The sequence below is a fragment of the Vipera ursinii genome, assembly GCF_947247035.1.
Source record: "Vipera ursinii genome assembly, chromosome: W".
Classification (NCBI taxonomy): Eukaryota; Metazoa; Chordata; class Lepidosauria; order Squamata; family Viperidae; genus Vipera; species Vipera ursinii.
In genome coordinates, this window is record NC_139522.1 from 41,083,245 (window position 1) to 41,102,466 (window position 19,222).

At 44.6% G+C, this 19,222-nt stretch overlaps 1 protein-coding gene across 1 annotated transcript in view; it reads left to right on the forward strand.

Moving 5' to 3' along the window:
- Nucleotides 1–19,222, forward strand: part of LOC310648261 (glycylpeptide N-tetradecanoyltransferase 2-like) — a gene marked incomplete at its 5' end in the record, with an annotated part of 148,292 nt that overhangs the window by 78,770 nt on the left and 50,300 nt on the right. The window contains one exon of the mRNA XM_083376012.1: nt 10,575–10,710. Within this exon, the coding sequence (XP_083232138.1) occupies nt 10,575–10,710 (136 nt within the window). The remainder of the gene's footprint in view (nt 1–10,574; nt 10,711–19,222) is intronic.

Genomic DNA, 19,222 nt, shown 5'->3' on the forward strand with positions numbered 1-19,222 from the left:
AGCTTTCCTTGATTCATGGATCTTACATTCCAGGTTCCTATGGAGAAAAAATCTTTACAGCATCGGACTTTCCTTTCACCACCAGACACATCCACAGCTGAGCGTCCTTTCGGCTTTGGCCCAGTCGCTTCATTCTTTCTGGCGCTACTAGTACTAGCCCTCTGCTCTTCCCCAGTAGCATATTGGATGCCTTCCGACCTGAGGGGCTCATCTTCCAGCGTCATATTGTTTTGCCTTTTGGAACTGTCCATAGGGTTTTCATGGCAAAGATACTGGAGTGGGTTGCCATTTCCTTCTTCAGTGGATCACATTTTGTCAGAACTCTCTTCAGTGTGTGCCTAAGGGCAATCCTGTCAGTTCTTTATTGTTTACTCAAGGCAGCCACTTGCAGTTTCTTTTTGTTACAATTGTTTTCTTTGGCAGTCTGCCCAGAGCTATTAACTCCATAGGTCGGGGGAGGAGGAGAGAGGAGAGGAGAGAAAAAAACTCTTTGGTGCTTTTTATTTTCGGCTTGGCTTTTCTTATGCAGGGGAAATGGCTGTTTCTTTTGAAGCAGTCTTCTTGAACAGATCTGTGTTTGTGATGGCTGGTTTCTGGGGCTAGGCTTGATGTCTCTTAAGATTTTCTATTATTCCTTTAGGAAAGATCTGCCTGTTTAATATTTCCCAAAATGTTTCTTTCTCTGGGGGGTAGGTAGGTGCTGACTTCTGACACATTTTTAATTGAATACAATTAATAATTAATAATCAATCACTAGCTATAACTATATCTATCTATCTATATTTAATTATTGATTTTATCATAATCATAATAGTAAAGTTGGAAGGGACCTTGGAGGTCATCTAGTCCAACCCCCTGCTCAGGCAGGAAACCCTATACCATTTCAGACAAATGGCTGTCCAGTCTCTTCTTAAAAACTTCCAGAGTTGGAGCATTCACAGCTTCTGGAGGCAGGTTGTTCCACTGGTTATTTGTTCTAACTGTCAGGAAGTTTCTCCTTAGTTCTAGGTTGCTTCTCTCCCTGATTAGTTTCCATCCGTTGCTTCTTGTCCTGCCTTCGGGCACTTTGGAGAATAGCTTGCTTCCCTCTTCTTTGTGTCAGCCCCTGAGATATTGGAACACTGCTATTTTTGACTTTCGTCTCAAGCCTTAGTTCATTTTGAGCCTTAGCTTCCCTCACTTCATCTTTGCAGGCACGGGCTATTTGCTGATATTCCTAGTCACCCCTAGTCCTTCTCTTCATTAAACTAGACATACCCAATTCCAGCAGCCGTTCCTTATATGTTTTAGCCTCCAGTCCCCTAATCATCTTTGTTGCTCTTCTCTGCACTCTCTCCAGAGTCTCAACATCTTTTTTACATTGTGGTGACCAAAACTGGATGCAGTATTCCAAGTGTGGCCTTACCAAGGCATTGTAAGGTGGTATTAATACTTCACGTGATCTTGATTCTATCCCTCTATTAATGCAGCCTAGCACTGTGTTGGATTTTTTGGCAGCTGCAGCACACTGCTGGCTCATATTGAAGTGATTGTCCACTAGGACTCCGAGATCCCTCTCACAGTTACTACTATTGAGCAAGGTACCACCTATACTATATCTGTGCATTTGATTTTTCCTGCCTAAATGTAGAAGCTTACTTTTTCACCATTGAATTTCATTTTTTTAGATAGCGCTCAGTGTTAGAGTCTGTCCAGATCCTCCTGTATCTTAAGCCTGTCTTCTGGAGTGTCTTCTGGAGTGTTGGCTATTCCTGCCAGCTTGGTGTCGTCAGCAAATTTGATGAGTTCCCCATCTATCCCCTCGTCCAAATCGTTGATGAAGATGTTGAAGAGCACTGGGCCCAGAACAGAGCCCTGGGTCACCCCACTACACACTTCCTTCCATGTAGATGCAGTTCCATTGAGGACCACATGCTTAGTACGGCCGGTCAGCCAGCTATGAATCCATCTGGTGGTGATGCTGTCTAACCCACATTTTTCTATCTTATCAAGTAGATTTTTCCAATATTACACTGTATATCTTTGAAAAGCAATGTGGTGTCTGGGTTACAATAGTTCCATTTCATACAGGTACATGTTATTACAAATCTCCAATTTATTGTAGCCAATATTTCCTCTCTTTTTTCCTTTAATACATATTGTCTCTTATCTAAATTAATATACTTCTTATTTTATCTATCAATTATTTAATGGTTTCCTTGCATTTGTCAATACTTTCATACATTTTATTTATTTTAACGTTTCATCTTTAAGGCATCAATCACCTTATAAATTTTCCCAGCTTTAATTTGCATTAATATTAAAGTTAAACATTTAAAGTTTCTCATTTTCATATTTCTAGGTGACCCCACTTCCCTTTATCACAATTCTCTCCAATCCCTAATATCTATCTCATTTCCATATCAACAGGTTAATAATACAATATAATATTCTTGTTTTCATTATAATTTCCACATACTGTAAATTCAATAACCAAAATTTCTCCCCTTTCAACATTTAACACATCTTTTCTCTTCTCCTTTATGTCTGCTCTCTCATGCTTAGACTTATAATTTTATTTTTATCACTACATCCAAATATATTAGTTACATTATATCACTCCTAACATCAATACATCTTAATCAATTTCATTTAAACAGTTCGATATTTCAATTTAACTGTTGATATTCGCACATCTAAGTTTTTAATTAGCCAATATTTTTATCTGCACATCAAAACAGTCTCTCATAATCCAAGTACAATCCTGTCTATTTAGATATTTTCTGTATCAGGCCTCTTAAATATATCCATTCTTCTTCAATCTTCTTCTGGCTTTTTTCCTTTGCCATATCATCTTCCGTTTTATTGCTTCAGGGTCATCAAAGAGTTCTTGTGTTGTAGTATCATATTGAAGTGACCCTCCAATCTCTATTTTTGAAGGGTTGAGGGGACTGATAGAGATACCAAATCTTCTCATTATTTTCTCCTCTTGGTATAATTGTCCTGGACTATCTTTTTTTTTCTTCCATCTGTTTCTCATTTTCATCATCAAATTTCTTCTGCTTTATGTAACCCTTTGTCAGGTTTTTCTCCAAATTTTCTCTTGTCTGTGCTTGTTGAGTCGTTAAATCTTCTGTCAGAGTATTTGATTGTTCAATTTGTTCTGTTATGTTCTGTCCCGATAAGTTGTTAGCTATAATCACAATTTGTGTATGCTTATACAAGACGCTTTCTAGTTTTTTCCCCAAAAGCTCTTATTTCATCACCAGCTGCGGAAAGGAACTGATAAGTTTGACAGGTTATTTTCATCATACCATAAATTTGTTTTTGTATTTCTTCCATGGTGGACTCTCACATCTGGTGTTCAAGTTAGTCTTATCTTGTTTTCTAAAGTCTCTGTCACAAACGTCCTCCGTGGGATGAAATCAGGAACCAACAAGCAGGAATGAGTAACAGAGGCTTTATTCTGCACAAAGAAAAAGTCAGCGCTGGGAGTGAACTGCTCCCAGTGCTTTACATAGACGCCTAAGGACATGACCCTGCCCCCAGCCCACAAACCAGCATCTGGCAATATCCCTTTATAAACCCTCCTCCTCCCCTGCAGTTCCCCCCCAGCAGTGAAATTCCTAGCCGGCTGCCATGTCCCACGCTGCACTGAACGGTCTCCCTCCTCTGCGCATCCTGCAAGGCTCCCCTCCCCATACCCAGCAGACCGCCCGAAAAGCAGAAAGAAGAAAGGCAAAGTTCCATTCACTGCTGGCCCATCTTGAAACGCTGAGAGGCCTCCACAGCCTGCAAAGGCCCTGGCAAATGGGAAGGCTCCGCTGGTGAGCCCTGATCCTCTGAAAGCCCTGGCAGCATCGGTAGGTGGCTCTGCAGTCCCACTAGGATGGGAAGACGTGGGAGGGAGGCTGCAACTGGCCCCGGCCCCCGATGGCAAACTTCGGGGCCTACAGAGGTCCTGCAGCAGCGATGGCAGTGACGGCGGCCGTTCAGGTGGGAGGGAGGCTGCAACCGTCGGCGGCAGTGGCCGTCTCACATGGGAGGGTGCCTGCAACCGGACCCGGACCCTGCTGGCAAACCTTGGGGCCGACGGAGGGCCTGTGGCGGCAGTGGCGGCTGTTCTGGTGGCTGGGAGATGGTGAGGGAGGCGGCCGGCCGTCGTGAGGCATTTACCCCCCTCTCCATTGTATGTCGGGCCAACGGGCTCGACAGGTGGCCCCCTCTACCAGGGCTCCACCTGAAAGACGATGGTTTGGATGAGTAGTCATCCACCCTGGTGGACGGTTCGACTGACCCCCCACCTGGTTTCCCAGGATACTGGTGATGGAATGCTCGGACCAGGCGGGGTGCATAGATGTCCACCTCCCCCACCCAGGATGCCTCCGTGATGGGGTACCCCTTCCACCACATGAGGTATCGCAGCCTTCCTCGTCGAACCCGAGAGTCCAGGATTTCTTGGACCTCATACTGATTGCCGGACACAGGCCCTGGTCCCTCTTCCACTGGCCCATGGAATGTTTCCACAACCGGCTTCAGTAGACTGCTGTGGAACACAGGGTGTATTTTCCCCAGGAATTTGGGTAGCCGGAACCGTACGGTCACTGGATTAATGACTTGTACAACCCGGAAGGGTCCTAGGAACTTTGGCCCCAGTTCCCTACACAGTACCTGCAGCCGCATATACTTCGTGGAGAGGTACACCAGGTCACCCACCTGGAAGGGCTTCTGGGGCCTCCTCTTTTTGTCTGCTTGTGCTTTGGTGGTCTCTCCGGCCTTTACCAGGGCCTTTTTTACTGCACCCCACACATCCCCCACCTGTGTCATCCACTCCATGGGTTGGCAAGGTAAGGGGACCCCTTGGCCATACTCAGGAATGGGAACGAACTCCCTGCCAAGCACCACCCGGAAAGGAGAAAACCTGGTGCTGCTGTGCACCATATTGTTATGCGCCACCTCTGTGAATGCTAACAGGTCCACCCAGTTGGATTGTTGGTACGATACATAGCACCCCAGGTAGTGCTCCACCATAGCGTTCGCCCGTTCTGCTGCCCCGTTGATGCTGGGATGGTATGCTGAACTAAGACCTTGGGACAACCCGATGAATTGGACGAATTCGCTCCAGAAGCGAGCCGTGAACCGTCTGAGATGATTCTTTGGGGTACTCCATGCAGGTGGTATACGTGTGTGATGAACAACCTGGCCAGCCTTTGGGCAGACGGCAGCCCTTTGCAGGGCACGAAGTGCGCCTGCTTGGATAAAAGATCGACCACTGTCCAAATAATGTTGTAGCAATGGCTCTCTGGCAACTTAATGATAAAATCCATCGCAATGTCCTCTCAGGGCCTGGTAGGATCTGCCACTGGTTGTAACAGCCCCAAGGGTTTCCCCATATGGGGCTTTGTGGTGGCACAGACGTGGCACCCCTGGATGTAGCCCTCTATATCCGCTTTCATTCGCAGCCACCAAAACTGCCGCCTTGCCAGATGTAGAGTCTTCAGGAACCCGAAGTGTCCTGCCTGTTTTGCATCATGGCATCGTTGAAGCACCCCTTGCCGCATAGTTTGTGGGACATAAAGTTTATCCCAGTACCAGGCTAGGCTGTCCTGCCTCGTCAACAGGTCTGGGTGGTCTCGTAACCAGGGGTTGTCCTGGAGTGCCGTCTGCAACTCTTGTGCCAGATCTCCTATTACAACACGGGATACCGCTCTCACCACAACCTGCTGGTAAGGGGGCAAAAATGCCTTCACCACCTCCTTCCTCTTGCTATTATATTGTGGCAATCTCGAGAGGGTGTCGGCCAGAAAGTTCTTCCCCCCGGCACGTATTTCAGTTGGAAATGGAACCTCCGGAAGTACTGCATCCATCTCATGTGTTTTGGGGACAGGCGTCTTGGTGTCTGCAGTACTTCCAAGTTTTTGTGGTCTGTCCATACTTCGAACGGTTCCTTCGCCCCTTCCAGGAGGTGTCACCACGTCGCGAACACAGCGAATGCCTCCTTCTCCCAGATTGCCCATACACGTTCAGTGTCTGTTACGTTCCTTGACGTGTAGGTGCAGGCTTGCAAGGAGCCGTGACTGTTTCTCTAGAGTAGAACAGTCCTGACTGCAATGTTGCTGGCGTCAACCTGCACCACAAACGGTGTGTCGGGGTCTGGGTGAAGCAGGACAGGCTCCCTCACAAACAAGGCCTTCAGGGTCTTGAAGGCTTGCTGACATACCGTAGACCATGCCAGTGGCTGACCAGGACGTGGCTTTGTCGCAGCCTGTCGGGTGTGTAGCAGGTTCATAAGGGGAAAGCTATTGCAGCAAAGGATGGGATAAATTGGCAATAGAAATTGGCAAACCCCAAGAAGCTCTGTGGCGCCTGCCACTCCAGAACAGCCTTGATTTTGTTGGGGTCCATCTCCACCCCTGCCCCTGATATCCGGTAGTCCAACTGAATCTGGTGAAACTCGCACTTAGACAATTTCATGAATAACTGGGCTTTTAACAGTTTCTCTAACACCTGTCTCAACAAATTGATGTGTTCCTCCATGGTGGTGGTATAGATGAGGATATCATCTAAATACACAAGGACCCCACGGTACAGGTGTTCATGCAACAACTCGTTGATGAGTTGCATGAATACCATTCAGGTGGGAGGGAGGTTGCAACCAGCGCTGGCGGCGGCCGTCTCACATGGGAGGGTGCCTGCAACCAGCCCTGGCCCCTGCTGGCAAACTTCAGGGCTGACGGAGGGCCTGCGGCAGCAGCAGCAACAGCAGTAGCTGTTCCGGTGGCCGGGAAATGGTGAGGGAGGCGGCGGGCCGTCATGAGGCATTTCCCCCCGTTGTATGTCGGGCCCACGGAGCTCGACTCCCTCTCTCTCTCTCTCTCTCTCTCTCTCTCTCTCTCTCTCTCTTTTTAAGAGTGTCACCTTACAATTTCAGGTTTAGCCACAGGATGTCCCCCAAGTATTTGGAAAACTCTTTTCTTTTAGGGAAAGTACCTGTTAATCTCATTTCAATTGCTTCTTCTGTTTTAAAAGAACAGAGCCGAATTTTCAAATAAGGATAGAAGTAAGTAATAGACAAAAGCTTTTAGTCCACAAGTTTTTGTTTAAAGGAATAAAGTTCTAGTTGAGGTCCAATTTTCAATGTTTTTTTTTTAAATCACCCCTGGATGTTCAGTCGCCACTGATTCTGAAGGGAGGGTTGAAATCCTCCCTCCCTCTCCGCAGGGGGGAAGGTACTTAGCAGCTTATTTAGGTGATAAAAGAAGTTTATTATTTATTTATTATTTATTAATTTAATTTCTATACTGCCCTTCTCCCGAAGGACTCAGGGCGGTGTACAGGGTTATAAAAATACAATAAAAATACAATATACAAAAGTTAAAAATAAGATTAAATAGAACTAGCCCATTACAATAAATAATTACAAATTACAAATTAAAATACCCCAAACCCGTTAGACCAGGCCGGCTTGTTCAAATAGGTAAGTTTTCAGATCACGGCGGAAAGAGCGAAGGTCAGGAGCCATCCGGTAATTGATTCCAAAGGGCTGGCGCGCCCACAGAGAATGGTCTCCCCCTGGGGGCCACCAGCCAGCACTCTCTGACTGACGGCACCCTGAGGAGGCCCTCTCTGTGGGAGCGCACAGGACGAAGGGAAGTTGACGCCGGCAGCAGGTGCTCTGGTAAGTAACCTTTACCCATGCCATTTAGGGCTTTATAGGTCATCACCAGCACCTTGAATCTCACCCGGAGGGCAACTGGAAGCCAATGCAGCTCGCGGAGTAGAGGTGTTACATGGGAGTATCGGGAGACCCCCATCACAACTCGCGCGGCCGCATTCTGCACCAGCTGAAGCCTCCGAGTGGTCCTCAAGGGCAGCCCCATGTACAGAGCATTGCAGTAGTCTATACGAGAGGTCACGAGCGCATGAGTGACTGTACGCAGGGCATCCTGGTCCAGATAGGGTCGCAACTGGCGCACCAGGCGAACCTGGGCAAAAGCCCCCCTGGTCACAGCTACTATATGATCTTCCAGACTGAGCTGTGAATCCAGGAGGACACCCAAGTTGCGAGCCCTATCTACGGGGGGGTAACACCTCACCCCCTGTGGTTAAAGATGGAATAACCTAAATTTCCTGAGATGCCGGCACGTACAACCACTCAGTCTTGTCGGGATTGAGCTGAAGCCTGTTCCTCCCCATCCAGACCCGAACCGCCTCCAGGCAACGGGACATCACATCGAGGGCATCACTGGGGTGGTTTGGGGTGGAGATGAAGAGCTGGGTATCATCAGCATACTGATGAAACCCGACCCCAAAACCACGAATGATCTCACCCAGTGGCTTCATATAGATGTTGAACAGGAGAGGCGAGAGGACTGACCCCTGAGGAACTCCACAAACGAGAGGCCTCGAAGCCGACCTCTGCCCTCCTGCCAGCACCGACTGCAAACGTCCCAGGAGGTAGGAGGAGAACCACTGGAGAACAGTGCCCCCCACTCCCAACCCCCTGAGACGCCGCAGTAAGATACCATGGTCGATGGTATCGAAAGCCGCTGAGAGGTCTAATAGGACTAGGACAGAGGAACAACCCCTGTCCCGAGCCCGCCAGAGATCATTCACCAGCGCGACCAATGCCGTCTCCGTGCTGTGCCCGGGCCTGAAACCTGATTGGTACGGGTCGAGATAATCAGTTTCCTCCAGGAACAGGGGAAGCTGATGCGCCACCACACTCTCAACAACCTTCGCCAGAAAGCGAAGGTTGGAGACAGGACGATAGTTGGTCAAAATAGCCGGGTCCAGGGCAGGCTTCTTGAGGAGGGGCCTCACCACCGCCTCCTTCAAGGCAGCGGGAATGCTACCCTCACTCAAAGAAGCAGTTATCACTGCCTGGAGCCAGCCTCGTGTCCCCTCCCGAGCCGCATAAACCAGCCAGGAGGGGCACAGGTCCAATAAACACGTGGTGGAGCTCAGCCTCCCCATGATCCTGTCCACATCTTCCGGAGTCACAGGGTCGAACTCTTCCCAGATAACATCACGAAGACCGCTCGCGTCACCTCCGTCAGACTCTGCCCAGTCAGAGTCCAGACCGGTCCGAATCCGAGTGATTCGGCTAAACTCCTCGGCACGACCCTGCAAGGGCTCCTCCCTCACCTCCTGATTGAGGAGGGAGCGGGTCACCCTAAACAGGGCGGCCGGGCGATTATCTGCGGACATGAGGGTAGCAAAGTAGTTAGACCTTGCCGCCCTCATCGCCGCGAGATAAGACCTCGTAGAGGACCTTAGTCGCAATCGGTCGGATTCAGTCCGGCTGGATCTCCAACAGCTCTCTAGGCCCCGTCTCCAACGCTTCATCTCCCGCAGCTCCGCAGAAAACCATGGAGCCCACTGGGATCTGCGCCGGGTCAGGGGCCGCATGGGTACAACGCGGTTGAGTGCTTCCGTGGCTGCCTTTTCCCAGGCTTCCACCAAGGCATCGGCCGTGCTGTGAGCGAAGGCGGCTGGCGGGGACCCGAGTGCCACCTGGAACCGCTCAGGGTCCATTAGGCGCCTGGGGCGGAACCATCTTATTGGTTCTGTAACCCCGCAGTGGGGAGTCGCGAAATGGAAGGCCAGCCGCAGGAGATGATGATCGGTTCATGACAGGGGCATAATAATTGGAGAACCCCCACCCAGATCATCTAACCACCGTCCAGATAGAAAAACAAAATCGAGCGTGTGATCCCCCCCCATGAGGTGACCCCCCCATTAACTGCTTTAATGTTACCTGGTAGTAAGTGTGGCTTTGGCTGTCTGCAGCCTAGTGACTGGCCGTATTGCTATGGCTGGTCTTTCGTCTGCTGGTTTGAAGGGAATGCGGCTCCCCCGCATTTCTGCAAAAGCCCCTTCTTGCTGGTCGCCCCTCCAGGGTGACTCTTCGGCCCTTTTAGGACCCCCCAGTGATGCGAAACTGGACGTGGAGGATGAGAGCCGTCCTCCAAGCGTCCATAACGGCAGTGTTGGCAAACCGGAAGCCCACTAGCTATAACTTTTTCTTATCTTAAATATTTTTTTGTTAACTGGTCTGACAAATTAATAACTAATATCTGAGAAAGAATACAGATTTCAATGGATAAACCTAAAATGAATAGAATTAAAAACTTTTACCTGACATAGATATTGTAGAGTTTGAAGGTATGGAAGACAACAGAATTAAGATTACCAAAATGGGAATAACAGTAAAGGTAAAAGTTTCCCCTGTCCAGTCATGTCTGACTCTAGGGGGTGGTGCTCATCTCCGTTTCTTAGTCGAGGGAGCCAGCATTGTCCAAAGACATTTCCGTGGTCATGTGATATAGTTTAAGGCAAAAATGGGTGCAATAGACTTAACAGAGGTTCAATGCATCTATTTTACACCTTGGTTTAAATAAACATACCTGCACCCCCATATACATACAAAGGTATACAGCCCAAAAGCAATAATTTTGCATCAGATTTTGGCTCTCCAATCCTGCAGGATACGAGCACTGCAAAAGTGGGGCTACATGTCATCTGCAAGTTGCTCATGGGTTACTTCCTCTTTTCAAGCCTTACAGCGAATTGTTGTCTTATTCTTTTTGCAGAAGTCCAGGAGGAGAATTGGGAGCTAAAAAGAAGAAAAAGAAGCAGAAAAGAAAAAAGGAAAAAACAAATTCCAGACATACCAAATCAGACTCTGCTTCTGACTCGCAGGAGATTAAAATTCAGCAACCTTCAAAAGTGAGAGCTTTGCATTTATTTTCACATCACTATTTTACTCTTGTTATTAGTGACCACATAAATCTTTTTTAATTAAATCAGATTTATAAATTGACCTAATTCATACATTCAAATTGATAATTGGAATCAAATCATTTTGAAAGTTCAAATTGAATCATTTATTTGCATTGGCTAAATGCAATATTTTTAACAAATCAGATCAGACTCAATGCACATAAATGTTGTAGTTTTGTAACTTTTTTTCCCTACAAAATTTGTTTTAGAATTTTTTTCAAAGAAGAAGAGACTTTCAAGAAAATTCTGTGATTGATAGTTGTGTTCTTACATATATTTACTTGTGAGGCACCCAATGGCTGTAAATGTCACACCATTATTTCTCCAGTGATTGTAGCCTCACTGTTTTTAATGACAATGATGATGATGGACCACCTGGTTAGCTGCTGTAAGAAGATCGCTCAGACTGACTACAGACAATAGCATGACAAAGTACCAACAAAGGTATATTGGTAGATCTGCAAGAAATACCATTTGCCTGCAAGCAAGAACTGGTGGGAGCATAAAATAGAGAAAGTAATAGAAAATGAAGAAGCAAAAGTGTTGTGGGACTTTAGACTTCAAACAAACAGGTACGTCTGCATCACACTCAAGTCTTAACAATTGTCAATAAGAAAGACAAAAAAAGTGTGGATTGTGAATGTTGCATTACCCGGAGAGAGCAGAAGAGAAGAAAAAGAAGTGGAGAAGATAACAAAATACAAATACCTGCAAATAGAAATAGAATGACTGTGGCAAAAGAAGGCAAAGGTAGTACCAATAGTCATAGGTACCTTGGGTGCAATCCTAAAACAACTGGAGCACCACTTGAACACCATCAGCATGATCAAGGAAGCACTGGAAATAATAAAGCAGCAAATAACAGCTATAGCCAGGAAAATCAGTAGATACGAAGCTCGAATTGCAAATTATAGGCAGAACCTCTAATTTCAATCCAATCAGAAACGTTTCTACCAATCCATCAATGGAGAAACTGCAATGAATCAGTCAGTACCTGACAAGGAAAAAACAGTGCAGTTCTGGAAGCAGATATGGGACAACCCAAAGAAACACAACAAGGATGCGGCTTGGTTAAAAGAGGTGGATGCAAATAAAACAGAAGTTGAAATGAAAGAACTAGTAATAAAAACAAAAATGCTAGAAAAAAGAGCAAGGAAGATCAAAAATTGGTCAGCACCAGGTGAAGATGAACTGCATGGGTTTTGGTTGAAACATCTAACTGTTATATACCCACTCATTGCCAAGCAGTTCAACAATATACTACAAGGAGGAGAAATTGAAAAGTGGCTAACAACTGGGAAAACCTACCTTATAATGAAAGATCCAGCAAAAGGGGCAGCACCAGGCAACTACAGGCCAATTACCAGCTTACCAACAACTTTCAAATTGCTAACTGGTGTGGTAGCTGATGCAGTACAACAGCATCTAGTTGAAAACAATCTCTTTCCACCCAAGCAGAAAGGAAACTGCCCCAATAGCAGAGGAACAAAAGATCAACTCCTAATAGACAAAATGATCTTGGAAAACTGCAAGAAAAGGAAGACCAACCTGAATGTGGCATGGATTGACTACAAAAAGGCATTTGACTCTCTGCCACATGACTGGATAATCAAGTGCCTAGAAATAACAGGAGTCAGTAGAAACATCAGAAAATTTGTGCAAAGATCGATGGCACAATGGAAGACACAGTTGCAGGTCAGTGGTGAAAGACTGGGAGAGGTTAATATCAAGAGAGGAATATTTCAAGGAGATTCATTATCACCACTACTATTTGTTGTTGCACTGTTTCCTCTGTCAACAATACTGAATAACTCAGGACATGGCTCTCAAACATCAAAAACATCTGCCAGACTATCCCACCTCCTTTACATGGATGATCTGAAGCTGTATGGAAAAACATCATCTGAAATAGAATCGCTGCTGAACACTGTCCGTATATATAGCCAAGATATTGCAATGAAGTTTGGCTTGGACAAATGTGCCACACTTACTCTCAAACAAGGAAAAATAGTGAAAACTGAAGGAATCAAGATGCCCCACAAAAATAACTTTAAGAGTCTGGATGAGGAAGATTACTACAAATACTTGGGTATCCTTCAAGCTGACAACATCAAGCACACTGAAGTCAAGAAAAAGATTAGAGGTGAATACATCAAGAGAGTGAAGAAGATCTTAAAGTCCAAACTCAATGGAGGAAATACCATGAAGGCAATCAACGCCTGGGCAATTCCAGTCATTAGATACACAGCTGGAATAGTGGACTGGACTCAAGCAGAATTAAAAGCAATGGATAGGAAGACCAGAAAAACAATGACAGTGAATCATGCCCTTCATCCACGCAGTGACATTGACAGACTCTATCTACCAAGGCAAATAGGTGGGCATGGAATGTTGCAAATACATCAGATGGTTGAAGAAGAAAAAATTGGCTTTGGAAGTATATCTGAAGGACAATGATGAAGATGCACTGAAATTAGTATATCAAGAAGGCTTACTGACTACTGGAGAGACCAAACTGGCCTATAAGAAAGACCAAATGAAGAACAGAATAGAGGCATGGGAAGAAAAAGCACTACATGGCCAGTAGATTAAAAAAATTGCTGGGAAAGCAGATAATAACAAGACCTGGCAATGGCTAACAGCAGGAAAGTTGAAGAAAGAGACCGAGGGACTAATTCTGGCTGCACAAGACCAAGCCTTAAGGACAAATGCATACAAAGTAAAAATTGAGAACACAGCAACAGACAGTAAGTGTCGCCTATGCAAAGAAGCTGAAGAAACAGTGGACCACCTGGTAAGCTGCTGCAAGAAGATCGCAAAGATTGACTACAAGGAGTGGCATGACAAAGTAGCAACAATGGTGCATTGGAAGATCTGCAAGAAATATCATTTGCCTGTAAGCAAGAACTGGTGGGATCATAAAATAGAGAAAGTCATAGAAAATGATAAAGTTAAACTGTTCTGGGACTTCAGAATTCAAACAGACAAGCACCTGCAACATAACACCCCGGACTTAACAATTGTCGATTTGTTGTTGTTAGCTGCGAAGTCATGTCCGACCCATCGCGATCCTATGGACAACTTCCTATGGACAACATCTTCTGGAGTCCATTTAAGCTCACGCCTACTGCTTCAGTGATTCCATCCAGCCACCTCATTCTCTGCCGTCCCCTTCTTCTATTGCCCTCGATCTTTCCCAGCATGAGGCTCTTCTCCAGTGAGTCCTTCCTTCTCATTAGGTGGCCAAAGTATTTGAGTTTTAGCTTCAGGATCTGTCCTTCTAAAGAGCAGTCAGGGTTGATCTCCGGTTTGATCGCCTTGCAGTCCAAGGGACTCGCAGGAGACGTCTCCAGCACCATAGCTCAAAGGCCTCAATTCTTTGGCGCTCAGCCTTTCTTATGGTCCAACTTTCACTGCCATACATTGCAACTGGGAAGACCATAGCCTTGACTATACGCACTTTTGTTGACAGGGTGATGTCTCTGCTTTTTAGTGTGCTGTCTAGATTTGCCATGGCTTTCCTCCCAAGGAGCAAGCGTCTTTTAATTTCTTGGCTACAGTCCCCATCTGCAGTGATCATGGAGCCCAGGAAAATAAAATCTGTCACTACCTCCATTTCTTCCCCATCTATTTGCCAGGAATTGAGAGGGCTGGATGCCATGATCTTGGTTTTCTTAATGTTAAGTTTCAACCCAAGTTTTGCACTCTCCTTCTTCATCCGCAACAAGAGGCTCTTTAGTTCTTTTTCACTTTCTGCCATTAGAGTGGCATCATCTGCATATCTTAGGTTGTTGATATTTTTTCCGGCAATCTTAATTCCAACTTTTGATTCATCTAGCCCTGCTTTTCTCATGATGTTCTCTGCATATAAGTTAAATAGGCAGGGCGACAGTATACAGCCTTGCCGAACTCCTTTCCTAATTTTGAACCAATCAGTGCTTTCGTGTCCAGTTCTCACTGTTGCTTCTAGGCCCAAATATAGGTTTCTCAAGAGACAAATAAGATGGTCTGGTACACCCATCTCTTTAAGAACTTGCCACAGTTTGTTATGATCCACACAATCAAAGGCTTTAGCATAGTCAATGAAGCAGAAGTAGAGGTTTTTCTGGAACTCTCTAGCTTTCTCCATGATCCACCGTATGTTGGCAATTTGATCTCTAGTTCCTCTGCCTCTTCGAAATCCTGCCTGTACATCTGGTAGTTCTCGATCCACATACTGCTGGAGTCTAGCTTGTAGGATTTTAAGCATAACTTTACTACAGGTGAAACTCGAAAAATTAGAATATCGTGCAAAAGTTCATTTATTTGAAACTTCCGGTGGCTGCGCGGCGCCGGAGACAGCCTTCCCGGGCTGCCCGCGGCTCAGCTGAGTAATTTTCGCCTGAAACAGCGCCGATCAGCTGTTCGGGCGAATTTGAAACCCCCTCCTCGGGAGAAGAGGAGGGGGTGAGGCCCCAGGTAGGGGTCGAGTTCTCCGGGGCCGCCTGAGCTTGTAGCTCGGGCGGCTGAAGGATCGAACTCCCCCGTAGCCTGGGTCGCTCCCAGCTGGTCAGCGTCTCTGCTCCGGATTTCTTGGAGCAGAGCCAGGCGTCTGCGACCACCCCTGCCTGAAGGAAGGACTATGGAATAAAGGGAGCAGGCAGAGCGGTACAAGAGGAAAAGGTGAAGAGGATTATTTTATTTTACTCTCGAGCTTGATGAACTTTTTTAAGCTTAAAGTGAAAGTGCGTCACAATTGAAAGTAAAAGATGGCGGCTAAACCTCCCCCTAAAACTCTTCGGAGTGCTGGAACTTCTCCGGTGCAACAATCATCATTGCAGGCGTTGCATCCTCCTGATGTATTGACACCGAAGGATTTACAAGATGCTCTTGAAAAACATGCCCAGGTAATTCTGGAATCAATGGGTGATAAATTTGCACAGATGGAGGAGAAATTGGAGAAATTGGAGGAGAGAATGGAAGAGAGGATGGAACAGAAGTTCAGTGTGATGAAGGTAGACATTTTGTCTTCAGTGCATAAAGTGGCTGAATGTGTGGAAGATTTGGATGAAAAAGTGGAAGATTTGACTCAAAAGAATGCCATATTAGAAGCAAAAGTTTTGGAGAATGAGGATTTAAGAGACAAAATGGATAGAGAATTGAGTCTTGCTCAATATTACCAGATGCAGTTTGCTGTTAGAATCAGAGGTTTAAAAGAGAATATTAAGGAAGATTTAAAGCAGCTGGTCTCTGAGGCTCTCGAAGTGGTATTGAATCAGCCAGCATCTGAAATAAAAGGAGGCTTGGACAAAGTGTTTCGTGTGAATTCATGGATTGCCAGACAGAGAAAGCTGCCTAGAGATGTGGTGGTTTATTTTGCAAAAAGGGAAACTAGAGATGAAGTTATACAAGCTGCCTATGATACTAAAGTTGTGATTGCTGATCAAGAAGTTTTGGTTCTAAAAGAAATTCCTCCAAAGATTTTAAGGAGAAGGAAGGATTTTACATTTCTTGTGCAAGAGCTCAAGCAACGAGATATAAGGTTCAGATGGGAGATCCCAGTTGGGTTGATGGTGATGCATGAAGGTAAAAGGTACCGTCTGGTTACTGTGAGGCAAGCGCGTGATTTTTACAATAATGTTTTAAAAGCAACCCCATTATCACTTTTGGAAGCTGCAAAGGGATCTGGAGAAGGAGAACATCAAGAGGCTGAAGATGGACAGACAGAGGAGAATGGTGCTGGAGGAGATCAAGCTACAACGTCCTTGGATGATCCTAGAGAGCAGAGGGTGACGCGTGCTGCTTTAAAACGATTAAAAAAGATAAAAGAACAAGATCAGCAGAAGTCTATGGAAACTCCACAACGTACTTACAGCCAAGCAGTGGGAGGAGCACGGCCTAAAAAAGATAGTCCTATCAAAGCAGTGCTCCAAGAGCTTTGGGAGGATATGCATGGCAACTAAATTCTTAACTTGGAACGTTAATGGACTAAATTCACCACAGAAGAGGAAGAAAGTTTTTCAATATTTAAAACAATTCAAGATAGATGTTATATGTTTGCAAGAAACGCATATTAGGGTTGTGGATCAAAAGTATTTATCGAACTCAAGGTTGGGTACGCAATTTGTTGCTTCTGCAATGAATAAGAAAAATGGAGTGGTTGTTTATGTTAAAAGTGTTCTAACAGCAAACTTAATCGAAGCAGATAAGCATGGAAGATACGTTATGATAGAGTTGTTGCTAGAAGGTAAAAAGACGCTTCTAGTTGGATTATATGCTCCTAATCAACAACAAGCTGACTTTTTTAGTTTACTTCATACAAAGCTTGCCCAGTTGGATTATAAATCTTTTATTTTTATGGGGGACTGGAATGGTGTTTTGGATGTACAGATGGACAAGGCTGGAGCTTTTAAGCGCATTCCAAGTCATGCTAGACTGCCTAAATCTTTTTTTGAAATGAAGGATGACTTGGAACTGCGAGATATTTGGCGCGAGAGACATTTGCAGGAAAAGGATTATACTTTTTATTCCGACAGATATCAATCTTTTTCCAGGATCGATTTTATTTTGTTGACTAATGATTTTTTTTAAGGACTAAAAAGGTGAAGATTTGTGCAAGAACTATTTCTGATCATAGTCCAGTTTGGCTAGAGATTGATAAGGAGAATAGAGACAGGCGCTCGTGGCGCGTAAATGAGAATTTGTTTAGAAATCAGAGAAATGTGGAAGAATGCAAACAGCGGATGAAGGATTTTTTTGAAATTAATATGAATAAGGGCACCTCTATGGACATGGTTTGGGACGCTAGCAAGGCCTATATGAGAGGGGTGTTGATATATATGAACAATAAACATAGACGTGCTGTGGAAGCTAGGAGGAAAGAACTGGAGAATGAAATAAAGGAAAAAGAAAAGGCTTTGATTTTGAATTCAGAGGATGTGAAGACTAAGGAGGCTATTAAACTGTTAAGAGGACAATTTGATAAATTAATGGCTGACCAAGTGGCAACCAATTTGCGGTTTGCCAGGCATAATACTTTTTGCAACGCTAACAAACCAGGTAGATGGTTAGCTTATAGATTGAGGAAAAAACAAAGGGCTTCTAATATAGACAAAATTGAGTATAAAGGAAGGGTTGTGTTTCAACAGGATCTTATCAAGGATGCTTTTGTGGATTTTTATTCTAAATTATATGCTAAGGAGAAGATTAATGAAAAAGATATTGATATATATTTGGAGAATGCTAGCATCCCGGTTCTTACGCAAGTACAAAAAGAGGAGATTAATCAATTAATTACAGAAGAAGAAATTTTTACAGCAATTAAGGAATTGAAGGTGGATAAAGCACCAGGTACGGATGGTTTGTCTGCGGCTTACTACAAAAATTTACAATTAGAGATGATGAAACCGTTAAAGGAACTGTTCCAGACAATTCAGAGGGGGGGAAAGGTGCCACCGTCTTGGAGAACAGCTTTTATTTCTTTGATTCCGAAGGAAGACCAAGATGCTACTCAAGTTAAAAATTATAGACCGATAACGCTTTTAAATACAGATTACAAGATATTTGCTAAGGTTTTGGCTAATAGACTGATGAGGGTTCTGCAACAGGTGATTCATGGGGACCAAACGGGGTTTATTAGTGGTAGGCAAATGAAAAATAATGTGAGGCATATAGTTGATGTCTTAGAGTTTTTGGAAAGGAACAACCAGATCCCTGCGGCGCTAATTTTTCTAGATGCTGAAAAAGCTTTTGATCAATTGAATTGGCAATTCTTGATGAAAGTTTTAGACAAAATGGATTTTGGGGAAAATTTTTTACAACCGATTAGGGCATTATATCAAAAACAAACTGCCCGAATTATAGTTAATAATAGTCTGACAGAAGCATGTAATATTGAGAAGGGCACAAGGCAAGGGTGTCCGTTATCGCCCTTGTTATTTGTGTTAACATTAGAGATATTATTGGTTAAAATACGGAATTCGGAAAAAATTAAGGGTATACAAATTAGAGATCAGGATTATAGATTGAGAGCATTTGCAGATGATCTGGTTGTTACAGTGACCCAGCCAGAGAACTCTGTTGTGGACCTGATGGAGATAATAACACAATACGGGAAGGTTTCTGGATTTAAAGTTAATATACAGAAAACCAAAATTTTGGCCAAAAATAAGACAGTTTCGCAAAAGGCTCTCTTAGAAGGATTAACTGGATTTGAGATTGTTAAAAGGGTTAAATATTTGGGGGTGCTTTTGTCGCCCTCTAATACAAAGTTATATAAAAATAATTATGAAAAATTATGGGGGAAAATTCAAAAAGAATTGGAGAGTTGGGAAAAATTGCAATTGTCTTTGTTGGGATGGATCGCAGCAGTGAAAATGAATGTCCTGCCTAAATTTTTATTTTTATTTCAAATGATACCGATTCTTAAGAAAGATTCTAATTTGGAGGAATGGCAGCGAGGTATCAATAAATTTGTTTG